This window comes from Hoplias malabaricus, chromosome 16 (assembly GCF_029633855.1).
Source record: "Hoplias malabaricus isolate fHopMal1 chromosome 16, fHopMal1.hap1, whole genome shotgun sequence".
Classification (NCBI taxonomy): domain Eukaryota; kingdom Metazoa; phylum Chordata; class Actinopteri; order Characiformes; family Erythrinidae; genus Hoplias; species Hoplias malabaricus.
Window position 1 is genome coordinate 22,205,793 of NC_089815.1, and position 14,603 is coordinate 22,220,395.

Here is a 14,603-nt window from a genome sequence, read left to right on the forward strand (position 1 = left end):
TAAACACACACAATGGCAGAGCGTAAATGGAGCTCCACAAACAGCCAAGATGCAGTTTGTAATGTTGTGGCAACACAACTTGTGAAACTCCTCAGTTTAAACCACAAAACAGAATACGAGACGTCTCTGGTGGAGTCCTTCAGTGCTGCAGGCAGATACAGAGGGAGAAAATGAAGAGCTTAAAACGGTGCTAAGCACTGCTGCTGTTGGAGTTGTTCAAATTAATGTATGTGGTTATGAAATAGTTAATGAAATAAACACATGCTTCAACAAATAGCTACATGAGTTGAGCTTGGAGTAATAATGGGTATCACTGAGATAAGAAGACAGGGAGACTTTTGATTTCTTCAGGAAAATTATCTGCTTGAGCAGGTAAAGAGTTTGAACTTGGGCAGAGTGTGATAGCAGCAGTCGCTATCTCTATAGCAGGTTTTCCATCTACCAAGTTTTTGGGAATTATGGACATGTGCATGAGAAAATCCTGAATGGAAAAGGCCCAAAAATCGCAAATACACACAAATATTGAGTTTTATGATCAGATGAGGTGGAAATATTAGACCATCGCTAAAGAAGAAATGTGCAAAAGAGCAACTAAAAAGGTTTTTAGATTAAACAATGTTTTTTTTTCAAACAGCCAATTAACTTAGAGCTTGTTTTCAGCCTGCAATATTTTCACAGGTTCAGAACAGGAGGTGGAAGAGAACTGTTCTTAGTTTTATAAACTCATGTCAGTAGAGATTTTTAAAATGCATTTTGAATGTTGTGGTGCTTGTTTCTGTCTTAATGACTTAACATAGAAGATTTAGTGTTAACATCTCTGGTTAAGTGTTAATCATTCTGTTAATGTGAGCTATAACACACTAGGAGGAGTTTAACAAAGTGCATTTTGCACCAACAAATTTTTTGTGGAGAACTCCACTCTAAGTACTGTGTATTCTACAGAGGATTGGTCAAAATTTGTGTCACTTGGGTAATGTAGAGAGTGAATGAGATCCAATATCAAATATAAAACAGAAATCTTCATTAAGAATCAATAAGTGTTTCAGTAAGAAATTTCGAAAAATAAAGAAAATAATGGCTATGCACAGGCAAAAGCTGCCAACAGAGCACAGGCAAATATGAATCTATCTAAAGTATTTAATGTGTGGAACAAGACAGTTTAAGGTGGTTTCCCAGACAGGGATTGAGTCTAGTCCGTGACTATGCAGTATTTTGAGTTTTTATTTTCCATTAAAATGAGTGCATAGTCTAGAACGAGGCTTACTCACTGTCTGTGAAAACAGCCCTTTATCTCCCAGTGTATTCAGCTGAAACAGTTATTTGTGTTATCAATAATGAAATCTTTTTAAAATATAGTATAAATTTAATAAAATATAAACTTTATTACGGTATACTGAGCACTTCTTCAAAATGCATTACACACAGATATTAAACATTCCACCAAAATAAATAAATAAATAAATAAAAATAGCCATTAAGAAAAATACTTGTGAGATGAACCCAATTCAGTAAAATAAAAAAATAGATGAAAAAATGGTATTTATTTGTAGTTGAAACATGATGCTACCATTTTTGCAGGGTTTTTTGGTGTAAGATCATCTTAATCATTACTTTTTGAATCTATATAATGAGCCTAATTTAAACTAACAGTTAACATTTATCTATTTGTGTGACCCTGGATTTACACTACTGCTAGTACATTCATTTTCTTTGAGAGTTGTCGATTTGCAGCCACAATTTAGTGACAATTCTACTTAATTTTCCTTTATGCAAATGAATTTTGACATGTTGAGAATCTAAATGAGCCCTGTGAAGGACTGGCGTCCCCTCCAGGGTGTATTCCCGCCTTGCACCCAATGATTCCAGGTAGGCTCTGGACCCCCCGCGACCCTAAATTGGATAAGCGGTTACAGATAATGGATGGATGGAGAATCTAAATGATTGAAAACAGCAAAGACCTCAGAACAACAGCAGATACAGCTTCTCTGAAGTCTACAATATAATAACTTCATGTTTTTTACCTGCTTTTGTTCCTGTTATGAACAGTGTGATTCTAAATCTTTAAAAAAGGCAGATATGTTCAAGTGCCCAGTAGTGGTTGAACCATTTAAAGTGGAATTGATAATTCAGAGTAAAAGAAGGCAACATAAGCTTCATTATAGATGGTATATATTTGACTTGTATATATGTTTGGGAGCTGCACAGTATTAAATTACACTCAACACAACACTCACAAGAGAAAATCTGGTGACATTAGGAACTTGTAATTTGAACACAGGATGACAAGGTCAGCTCCTCTCTGTTTTGTCTGCGACAGAAAAGGTTTGTCGGCTTGAGTCTGTTAGCTACAGGGTTGAAAGCACGAATCCAAGAGGGAAAAACGTCTTCAGAATTGGAGAGACTGTAACAATCACCTGCTCAGAAAAATACTGGGGGATTTTCACAAAACTAAACTCACAAACGATTAAGTGCCTGGACAGTGGAGAATGGGAGACACCTCCTGTGCGTGAAGGTGAACAAAGTTAAGACATTTCAAATGCAAAGGTTTTTCAGGTATAACTTACACTAATGAAACCTTAAATATCTTTGCAGAAATTGAATGTGATGTTCCTATGTATCAGCATGTGCGGAAAACCACTGTGTGAGGGTAAATCCCTGTCTTTTGGAGCATGCAGATAATTCACACTGCTTTGAAATTGTGAAATATGTCTTAACTTTGTCTTTCAGAGCCTGGGTGTCCTGAGCCAGTAGTTAAAAATGCAAGAATCCTGAGGAAATCAGAAGGTCGTTATGAACCAGGTGCACATATTGAATACCAGTGTTTGCCTGGATATGAACCAGAGAGGTTCACCATCACCTGTGGTTGGGACGGTCAATGGCATTCAATGAGATACTGCACTGGTAAGTACTGATTTGTTAATCATATGGAAAGACTATTTTTTACTCGACATAGTCACTTGTTAATGTACAGCTATTCCGGAAATTGGTCATTATGCAGTACTTAAAAATAGCATGATATTAAAATGTATTAATTGCTCTGTGAAGGACTGGCGCCCCCTTCAGGGTGTATTCCCGCCTTGTGCCCAATGATTCCAGGTAGGCTCTGGACCCACCACAACCCTGAACTGGATAAGCGTTTACAGATAATGAATGAATGAACAAAATGTATTAATTATTAATATTAGCCAATTGAAAAATGTAAGATGTTTACAACTGTACAGTTACTATCTCCCCTCATGAACTTCAAAGGGTCTCTTCTTTGTCGTCTGTCACTAAAACTAAAATCACAGATGACCATCTGGTATCACCCTTTTACTGCTGAAGCCTGTGTATGACACGTGAATAGTCGAGGGTGTCAGGGATCACGGAGCGGACTGACGGAGGCGGACGCACTCGCTAAAACACAGTACTTTATTTACAAAAGAATATAACAAAACAAAGACAGGCAGACTTGGACAGGGAAACACACACAACAACACGACTTGACTTGGGGGAATGAAACGCGTAAGAGACAAATGACAGACAAAAGGAAGTGAAGGAAGGGGACTTAAATACAAAACACAGACGAGACGCACCTGAGACTGATAACGAGGGGGCAGGGTAACAAATGAGAAACAAACGAGGAGGCGGAACAAAGGCGGGACTAGAGCAACAACAAAACAGAGCCATGTGCTGAGAGAGCACATGGCTGACAAAACAGACATGACAGGACAAGGGCGTGACAGAGGGGGTGTGGTGTCAAGTTTTTTTAAAACAAACAAACAAACACACACACACACACCAATTAATGTGGTCTTTCACTTTGAATCTTTGAAAAAAGTATGTGACTCAGTCAGAACAGTGGGGCTGGAATTCATGTGACTTTTACGTCAGTCCATGAATGTTGAGCAATGGCATTTTCCTTTTGTGAATAATGTTGGGAAATGAAAAATGTGAAACTTCTTTATCCAGGTCCCTGTCACACATTTATGAGAAAATAAATCTCATGGAAATTGGTATTGTTTTTAAAAACACAAATAATGTATAAGAAGAACTTTGCTACTTAGGAGCTCTTTACCAGTTTTATACTTTAATGTCCGTATGAAGGCTGTTCAAATGGGGATCATGAAAATATTAAATTAATTTTGTTAGCATTCATCTCAGTCTCATTGGGGACCCCATGTTTGTAAGAGACTCAGCATGTTTGCACTCAATGTGATAAAACATCCATGTGCCTGGCCGATGAATAATCATAGAAATCTGGAATCAGTTCATTCATTCATTCATTCATTCATTCATTATCTGTAACTGCTTATCCAGTTCAGGGTCACGGTGGGTCCAGAGCCTACCAGGAATCATTGGGCGCAAGGTGGGAACACACCCTGGGGGGGCACCAGTCCTTCACAGGGTAACACACACACACACACATTCACTCACACACTCACACCTGCGAACACTTTTTGAGTCACCAATCCACCTACCAACGTGTGTTTTTGGACTGTGGGAGGAAACCGGAGCACCCGGAGGAAACCCATGTGGACACAGGGAGAACACACTCACAGACAGTCACCCGGAGCATTGAACCCACATCCTCCACGTCCCTAGAGCTGTGTGTCTGCCACACAACCTGCTGTCCCACTGTGCCGCCTTATTATTATTATAATTATTATTATTGTTTTTTTTTTATATAACTACAGTTCTTGAATTGTATACTTTATCATATAAAACAATTGAACATTGAATAGAATCTTGGCATAAAAATATGAACTGGTAAATATTAATATCATGAGTTCACTTTGTACACTGTAAACATTAATTCACATTCTTTAAACATGGAAAGCTAAAGGAAAGAAAGAGTTTGTAAAGTTATTTTTGTGGGGTTTCTCAATGAGATATGAGACCATTTCAAAGTCATGCTGATTTTAAAAAAATGTAATTAAAAACAGACATACCATAATAACCTGGCTTTATATATGTGTATGTATGATGTTAAAATGTCTGGTAATACACGGGGCGTTGGGGTGGGAAAGCTATTCTCTCTTTGTGATATAACATGAAATATATAATAATACAGACATACCATCAACTTTGGTGTATACTGCTCTTTCAGTTTGATTTCATTCGCTTGTATTGTAATGATAACAATGCCTTTCTTACTAGTGTTATGGTCTTCATGTCCAAGACCTATAATGAACATAAGCAATGGCTTCATTTAAAAACCAGACAATGTTATGGACCACTACCCAGAAGAACATAAAGTGGAATATGAATGTTCTGAGGGATTTGTGTTTGAGGGAGAAAAGGAAACTTGTCTAATTATTGTCACTCATATATTTGTATGTTTTGTGAAGTTACCATGTGGGCAATGCCCCAATTACCTTGTCACTATTCTATTTATACCACTTCAATCCTAGGGTAGACATGGCCCTACACACACACACACACACACACACACACACACACACACACACACACACATCCAAGCCACCCGAAGTCCAACCCAACACTCATGTATTGTGGGAGTTGTTGAATCTTGACTATATTCCTTCTGAAATCACTTGATTCACTTCTAGGTCACGTTGGGTCTGGAGCCTACACAGAATCACTGGGCACAATGCAGGAATACACCCAGGAGGGAGGGGGGCAATCCATTTTCAGAATGTATATATGTGTGTGTATTGTTATAGTGATTTAATGGATGTGTACGGAATTAAGTCTTGAAACCCATAAATCTCATGTAAATGAGAAGAATTTACTGCTTATTAGCTGCTTATTTTATATTTTTGTATGTTCATGTCTGTATGAAGGCTGTTAAAATGGGGATAATGGGAATATTAAACTCATTTTGTCAGCATTCGTCTCAGTCTCTTTGGAGCCCCCATGTTTGCAAGAGACTCACGTTTGAGCTCAAAGTGAAAATAAACATCCATGTGCCTGGTCAATGAATAATCATAGAAATCTGGAATCAGTTTGTTTTTTCTTATACGTTTAAGTTTTTAATGTTGTGTTTTTCAAATAGAAATAACTTGAAAAATAAATGAAAACTCTCATTTTGTGATACAGTGCTGCACAGAAAAACACTGATCAGGGTCCATTCCTTCATTTCACAATGAAAGGATGCATCTTTCCTCCTGGTCAGCGAGTCTTAAACACTGTACTTTGGTGCATGCCGCTCAGTTTAGAAGCGTAATTTTATTGTTGTGACTACATTTTTTGATCAATCGACACTACTACTGTAAAAACATGTATATTGTGTTGATCTTACATAGAATTTTTTATCTTACTTAAATCTAAATTATTTAAAGCTTAACAAGGGACAGTGCTTTTAATTGCAATTAATCGAAGTAAATTATGAGGTTAATTCGTTACCTTTTTGTTTATCGCCAGCTCTACCATAAACACAAAAACTACAAAATATAAAAGTAGAAACAACACTAACAAAAAACCACCATTACATATATACAATGATTAACAAGACGAATAAAACAGACTATTAAACATAAATAGCAGAGGGAACAAATGTGAGCCGTGTCACATGACCATCAATAGGTGCAGGCCCATGACAGAATAAACTGACACAGGGCAGCAGCAGAACATGGCACCACTAAAGACAAACCTGGGGTGACATTAGAGACTTGTACTCTGAAACAGGTGAAAGGGTCAGCTCCGTTCTATTTTATCTCTTTTTGTCTGCGACAGAAAAGGTTTGTCGGCTTGAGTCCGTCAGCTACGGGGTTGAAAGCACAAGTCCAAGAGGGAAAAACATCTTCAGAATTGGAGAGACTGTAACAATCACCTGCTCTGAAAAATACTGGGGGACTTTAACAAAACAAAACACACAAACGATTAAGTGCCTGGACAGTGGAGAATGGGAGACACCTCCTGTGTGTGAAGGTGAACAAAGTTAAGACATTTCAAATCCAAAAAATATTTTTTAAGTTTTTCAGGTATAACTTACACTAATGAAAACTTAAATATCTTTGCAGAAATTCAATGTGATATTCCTATGTATCAGCATGTGCGGAATCCTCGGTATTATTTTAGTTGGGATAGAAAACTCGGGACTCGTGTGTCATACTATTGTGAAGATGGTTATAAGCAAAAAGCTACATATGCCACATGTACAAAAAACGGCTGGACTCCAAAACCACTGTGTGAGGGTAAGTCCCTGTCTTTTGGAGCACGCAGATAATTCACACTGCTTTTATTTTAAAGAAGAAAATTGTGAAATATGTCTTGCTTTTTTCTTTCAGAGCCTGGGTGTCCTGAGCCAACAGTTAAAAATGCAAGAATCCTGAGGAAATCAGAACGTCCTTATAAACCAGGTGAACGTATTGAATACCAGTGTTTGCCTGGATATGAACCTGAGAGGTTCACCGTCACCTGTGGTTGGGACGGTCGATGGCAGTCAATGAGATACTGCACTGGTAAGTACTGATTTGTTAATCATATGGAAAGAATACTTTTCACTCAACATAGTCACTTGTTAATGTACAGCTATTCAGGAAATTGGTTATTATGCAGTACTTAAAAATGGCATGATATTAAAATGTATTAATATTATCCAATAAAAAATGTAAGGGGGGCAGCAGGTGGTGCAGCAGGTAGTGTCGCGGAGTTTGGTGTGTTCTCCCTGTGTCCGCATGGGTTTCCTCCGTGTACTCCAGTTTCCTCCCACAGTCCCAAAACACACATTGGTAAGTGGATTGGCGACTCAAAAAGTGTCCATAGGTGCGAGTGTGTGAGTGAATGTGTGAGTGTGTGTGTTGCCCTGTGAAGGACTGGCACCCCCTCCAGGGTGTATTCCCGCCTTGCGCCCAATGATTCCAGGTAGGCTCTGGACCCACCGTGACCCTGAACTGGATAAGCGGTTACAGATAATGAATGAATTAATTAATTAATGAATGAATGAGCCCTTGGTAGGGTCTCCCAAGGCAAATTGGTCCTAGGTGATGGGCCAGACAAAGAGTGATCCATAAAGACAGAGATGAAGAGATTAAGAACAGGGACACAGCTTCCCTTGCCCGGAGCAGGGTTACCGGGGCCTCACCCTGGAGCCAGGCCTGGGGGAAGGGCTCCTTGGCGAGTGCCTGGTGGCCGGACTTTCACTCATGGGGTCCGGCCGTGCTCAGCCCGAAGGAGTAACATGGGTCCCATAGGCCCACCACCTGTGGGAGAGGTAGTAATCTGGGTCTGGTGCATTGTGGATCGGGTTGCAGCCAGGGTCAGGGACCCTGGCGTTCTGACCCTTGGTTACTGAAACTGGCTTTTGGAACATGGAACATAACCTCTTTGGTGAGAAAAGAGCCTGAGCTGGTGTGCAAGGTTGAGAAATATAGTTGGGCTCACCTCGACACACAGTATGGGCTCTGGAACCAATCTTCTTGAGAGGGGCTGGATGCTCTTTCACTCTGGAGTTGCCCAGGGTGAGAGGTGTAAGGCAGGAGTGGTCTTTCTCATAGCCCACCAGCTTAGCGCCTGTACGTTGGGGTTTACCCCACTGGACGAGAGGGTAATTTCTCTGCACCTTCGGGTTGGGGAAAGGGCTCTGACCGTTGTTTGTGCTTATGCACTGAACAGCAGTTCAGAGTACCATGCCTTCTTGGGGACCCTAGAGGGTGTGCTGGAGAACATTCATTCTGGGGACTCCATTGTTCTGCTGGGGGACTTCAGCGCTCACATGGGTAATGACAGTGAGACCTGGAGGGGCATGATTGGGAGGAACGGCCCCGCTGATCTGAACCCGAGTGGTGTTCAGTTATTGGATTTCTGTGCTCATCACAGTTTGTCCATTATGAACACCATGTTCGAGCATAAGGGTGTCCACAAACACACCTGACATCAGGATACCGTAGGCCGCATTTTGATGATTGACTTTATGTGGCAGATTGTGTTTTATTTATTTCCGTTTGATACTCATATAAGGGTAATGTCAAGGGTTAATTGGGGGATGTCACTGTAGCCCTATGAGAAGGGGGAGTAGGAGGACGTAGTGATTGGTTTGACCTGCTTGCCCCCCCCCCCCCTCCCCTTTCCGGTGAACTTGACCCTCCTGTTGTTGGTTTGGCGTGTGGTTTGGCGTGGTGGATTCAGGTACAACTGCAATGATTTGTGTGTTTTAATTATTTTAGGTAGGACCATGGGTGTCGGTATATTTTTCCTTATTTGTGTGGGGTTACTATGTGTGGAGTAACTTGTGTGTATTTAGTAGTGATTGCTGTGGGTGTTGTGCCATGGTCTGAGGCCTTCAATCATTCTCTGCTTCGCATCGTTGCTGTTCTGTTCTTTGCATCTTCGCTATTTTGCTGCTTCACAGCTTAATGCCAGGTAGGCATGTTTCCTCTCTCTAAGAGCATGTCCAGCCGTCATTTGTATTTACATTCTATGTTTCGTTAGAACCGTCACACTGCCAGCTGCTCCCCCTCTTCTATCGGTTGTCGCACCTCAATGCCGACAGAGATAGAGAAACTCCTTTTAAACAGAGTTTAAACATTCTCCTAGCTGCTCCTCCTCTCGTGGTGCTGCTGTTTTCTCCACGTCTTGGCAAAGTCGTGCTGCTGTTTTCTCCACGTTGCGCTGTATAGATTCGTATCACTTGCGGGTCTGTCAAATTGTTTTGTTTGTTTTTGGTTATTTTCTTTTTTGTTTTGTTTTCAAGGCACAGTTTATTCTGCGACAGTTGTATTTCTTTTGGAAAATGTAGATTTTCTTTTGTGTTAAGTGTTCGTTCCTATTTTGTTAGATTATTTGTGTCAATTTTTGGGTTTAGTTGGTGGGTTATATCCCAATTTCGGGCTTGCTCATTTTCTTTTCTTATTATTTATTTTGTCTTATTCTTTAAGTGTATACTATCCTTATTGATTTTCATTTCTTTATTTTGGTTTTGTTGTAATTGGTTATTTCTTGAGTTTGTCATTTTGTTTTTTTTTTAGTCCTCTTTCTCTCTCTCCCTCTCTCTCTCTCTCTCTTTGGTGGCAGCTAGTTTATGGCACCTTGTTGTCATTTTAAAATAGTAATTTTGAATAATTTTTAATGAATATTGGTGTATTCATTTAAAAGCTGCAGCTAAAGTCTTTTAGTGTTTTAGGGTAGTGTTTGAATGTGTACTGAAATAAAAATTTTATTGTGAAAACAAAATATTGTGTGGACCACGAGCCTCTGTCCCCAACAGACGAACCTGGGTTGCTTGGTTAGTTTTACTAGTCTTATTTCCTGAGGTGAAATTCCTCAGGTGGCATAGTCGGACTATAATACCAGAGTATTTTTTTATATATATATAACCCATTCTGTTAGTGGGTATTATCCCTCTTATGACCATTAGGGTGTGGTGATTTAGTGGGTAGGAGGTAGGCCGCATCACATTTATAGTCGCTTGGGGGACTCCGGAGGCAGCTGACAGGTACCGGGGATCCAAGCGGCTCGCGGCTTCGGCTGTCGCTGAGGCAAAAACTCAGGTGTGGAAGGAGTTTGGTGAGAACATGGAAAACGACTTTCGGTTGGCTCCGAGAAGTTTCTGGCAAACCATCAGGCAACTCAGGAGGGGAAAGTGGTTTTCCACCAAACCTTGTATATGGTGGGGGTGGGGAACTGTTGACCTCGACTGGGGACGTCATTAGGCGGTGGAAGGAATACTTCGAGGATCTTCTCAATCCCACCAGCACGTCTTCCGCACAGGAAGTAGATTTTGGGGACCCCAGGAGGGCTCGTCTATCACTGGGGCTGAGGTGGCCGAGGTCCGTTGTCACTGGTTCTGTTCATAATTTTTATGGACAGAATATCTCAGCGTAACCAAGTGACGGAAGGTGTCTGTTTTGGTGGTCTCAGGATTCCATGTCTGCTTTTTGTGGATGATGTGGTCTTGTTGGCTTCATCGAGCCAGGACCTCCAGCTCTTGCTAGACCAGTTTGCAGCTGAGTGTGAAGTGGTAGGGATGAAGATCAGCACCTCCAAGTCTGAGTCCATGGTACTCAGATGGAAAATGGTGGAGTGCTCGCTCCAGGTTGGAAGTGAGATCCTGCCTCAAGTGGAGGAAAAAGATGGAGGGAAGTGAGGGAAAGATGGAGCGGGAGATTGACAGGCGGTTCGGTGCAGCGTCAGCAGTAATGCGGGCTCTGTACTGGTCCGTTGTGGTGAAGAGAGAGTTGAGCAGAAAAGCAAAGCTCTCGATTTACCGTTTGATCTACGTCCCAACCCTCTCCTATGGTCACGAGCTTTGGGTAGTGACCGAAAGAATGAGATTGCGGGTACAAGCGACTGAGATGAGTTTTCTCCGCAGGGTGTCTGGACTCTCCCTTAGAGACAGGGTTAGGAGCTCGGACATCCGGGAGAGACTCGGAGTGGAGCCGCTGCTCCTCCATGTCGAGCCTGTTGAGGTGGTTCGGGCATCTGGTCCAGTTGCCTCCTGGACGCCTTCTTGGTGAGGTGTTCTGGGCATGTCCAACGGGGAGGAGGCCCCGGGGCAGACCAAGAACATGCTGGAGAGACTACATGTCTCGACTGGCTTGGGAACGCCTCGGTATACCCCCAGAGGTGCTGGAGGTGGTGTCTTGGGAAGAGGGAGGTCTGGATTTCCTTGCTCCGACTGCTTCCCCCGCGACCCCTGTATCACTCTTTTACTGCTGAAGCCTGTGTATGCCAAGTGAATATGGGAGGAAAGAATCAAGTTTTGAAAACACACACACACATCTATTAATGCGATTTTTCACTTTGAATCTTTAATCGAAAAGAAGCAGTTTCCTGCATTATACATACATATTAAAAGCAGGCTGACCAATCAGAGTTCTGTTGCTATCCAAAGAATTTGCATAACCAAGCCAGCAGAGCAACTCACATTACTAGAGCACAACAGTAAATATGACCAACAGAACACCAAGTATACAGATGTTAAACAAATCATGGAGAAGATTTATAGGTGAAAAGCTGAGAGATGGAAAGCTGTGCCTCAGTACAACAAATTCTGTTTTGTTTCTCTAGGTGTATCTTAGTCATTTTGGTCTCATAGCAGGTCTATTTTAACAAGTCCTGTCTGGTTTAAATAGGCCTTGGATGATGGATGAAAATGGATGGTGGGAGAGGCTTATGCTGCATATCCGATCTGTGGCAATGTGACTTTTACGTCAGTCCATGAATGTTGAGCATTTTTTTCAACTTTTGTGAAAAATATTGTGAAATGAAAAATGAATCCATTTTTTGGATTCTTTACTCTCTCCCCTTTCCTTTATATCTCAACTGCCCTGTCCCTGATGATATCCCTTTTCTCTTCAATTATTCAGCCACAGTTTGCGGTGAAGAACCTGCTGTTCTTTGGTTCCAGTGGGGAAATTTTTCTGGTTTACGAACCAGTTTATGTCAGTGGAAACGCGCCGAACGGTTCCAAACTAACAACAGACTAACAATGTTTCCTGGCCTTTCATTAGAATACATTTCATACATACATACATATACATTTCATTAGAACAGCACCAGACAAAAATGTCTAGCTTCTTCTCCTTGGACAAAGTAGGTCAATAACTATCACTTTTATCTTTTTTATTTATACCTACATGAAATTTTAGACACAGCTGACTGGGAACAATCACATTCTTTTTCCACACACAGTGTTGAGTTTTCTTATTGAAGGAGTTTTATAATCATTTCTGATTCTTCAGTCAACAACTCTCATGTCATGTGTGTCCTAATAGTACAAAGAGTTGGATGTGGCCCACCGCCATTGATTTCACATGCCGTACAAGATGTAAAGAAGCAATATAAGGATGGTGAAAAATCTACTTATGACTGTCCTATGTACTACGTGCAGGACGGTGATCCCCACATGATCTGTATGCAAGGCAACTGGACAGGAAAGGGGAGATGTTTGAGTAAGTATAGATCATTTCAGTGTTTTAGAAATCTGACACGTTCTGACATTAACCCATGTTAGCTATTATCACAAAGTGTTAGTGACTAGTGGAGAATTTCAAATACCCCGCACTTTGTTATCTGTAATAGGACTGTACTGCTCTCACTAGAATACACTGATAACTCAGTCTAATAGTGGCTTACAATAATAAAAGTTTAAAGCACACAATAGACATTACTGATGGAGTCTATGTGAAACTTTAACATACAGTGGACAGTATGTAGCTAAATGGTTCTGTTAAGCTTCAGATGGTGTTTAAATCTGAATAATAACATGAGCTTATAGTGAGTTTAGGAATAATGCAAAACAGAAATAGTCAACTATATAAACCATAAATGTTAAGATATAACATACTATTTTTATGCAGAATAAGCTGCTTAAAGACAATGAAGCATCCCTTAACCTCTAATTACAAATGCAGAAGTCTATATATATACATAATTGTGTGAATAAACTCCTACCCCTCCTTCACAATTATTCATGCTGTGCTTAAATCAAATCAAATCAAATTTATTTGTATAGCATTTTTTTGTACAACTGATGTTGTCACAAAGCAGCTTCACAGAGTTCCATTAAAAAGTTAAAGTTTTAACTTCCAGTTTTAAGTTTTAGATTCCAGTGTGACAATAACAATCAGAAAATGAACTAGCATAATATTTTAATTAATCACCCAAGAGCTTATGATTAAAAACGTTTGAACAAATTTTATAAAGTTTAACAAAGAAGGGCACAGTGGAGCTGATTATAATAATCTAATAATCATTAAAACACCACAGAGCAGGTCAGATTCTGTTTGCCTGTCCCTCTAACTGCAGTCGGGGGTCAGTTACAAACATAAAATGTTTTCAGAAACAGTTCACTCTGGCTGTATCTGGCTATGGACCGCAAAAAAAAAAAAAACATGACTAAACAGATTTCCTCATAACTGAGCTTTATGATGTTACTGCAGAGATGTTATGGGGAAAAATCAGGTTCTCTGTGTCTTTGCCTGTACTGTGTATTGTTGTAGTGATTTAATGGATATTGATAAAGACGTGTTGGGTTTGTTTCAGAACCGTGCACTGTGGATGTTCATGTTATGGATGTCAATAAAATAGAGCTAAAGTTTGGAGGAAGAACAAAAATCTATTTAAAGCATCTGGATCATATTTCATTTGTTTGTGTGCGAGGATATAAACACACAGGTGAAGTTGGCTTACGTCAGTCCTGTAATGAGGGAGTGATTCCGTTACCTGTTTGTGTAAGGTTTTAGCTACAGATCTGTTCACTGCTTATAGAAGCATAACAATGAAGTCTTGTTTTTTTGATGTTTGTGTATTTGCTGATTCAGAGAAAGTCTGAGGATCAACTTCTGCTCAGTAAACAGGGTAAAGGGTTGTGTTCAGTCAAATCTAATCAAATCTCAAGCTGTGATCTAAACTGATATTTATGTACAAATTAACCAAATAAATTCTTATTATGAAACACAAGTTGTGTGCTGTGTATTTAAATCTTTTCTTTACAATTAATACAAAAAGAAGTATATACACTTTCCTGTTGGTTTTTATGTATTTTATTTTTCAGAAAAAAAAAGGATTACTGAAAATTCACTGGGTTATTTAATGTTTTCAATTTTGCAAACAAATAAATATACACCAACCTGCCAAACATCTTCTAAAATCTACCTTCTTGTTTCTACATTCACTTCATTTTTTATCAACTTTTCTTACTTTAGTGGTGCATTTAG

The 14,603-nt window shown here is 40.1% G+C and overlaps 1 protein-coding gene across 1 annotated transcript in view; it reads left to right on the forward strand.

Moving 5' to 3' along the window:
* Positions 1-14,336, forward strand: part of LOC136671378 (complement factor H-like) — a 35,365-nt gene extending 21,029 nt beyond the window's left edge. Inside the window, exons 13-20 of the mRNA XM_066647048.1 lie at positions 2,047-2,131; positions 2,318-2,512; positions 2,728-2,901; positions 6,679-6,873; positions 6,966-7,139; positions 7,233-7,406; positions 12,660-12,836; positions 13,930-14,336. Coding sequence (XP_066503145.1) covers positions 2,047-2,131; positions 2,318-2,512; positions 2,728-2,901; positions 6,679-6,873; positions 6,966-7,139; positions 7,233-7,406; positions 12,660-12,836; positions 13,930-14,129 — 1,374 coding nt within the window. The 3' untranslated portion in view covers positions 14,130-14,336. The remainder of the gene's footprint in view (positions 1-2,046; positions 2,132-2,317; positions 2,513-2,727; positions 2,902-6,678; positions 6,874-6,965; positions 7,140-7,232; positions 7,407-12,659; positions 12,837-13,929) is intronic.
* The last annotated feature ends 267 nt before the right edge of the window (positions 14,337-14,603 follow it).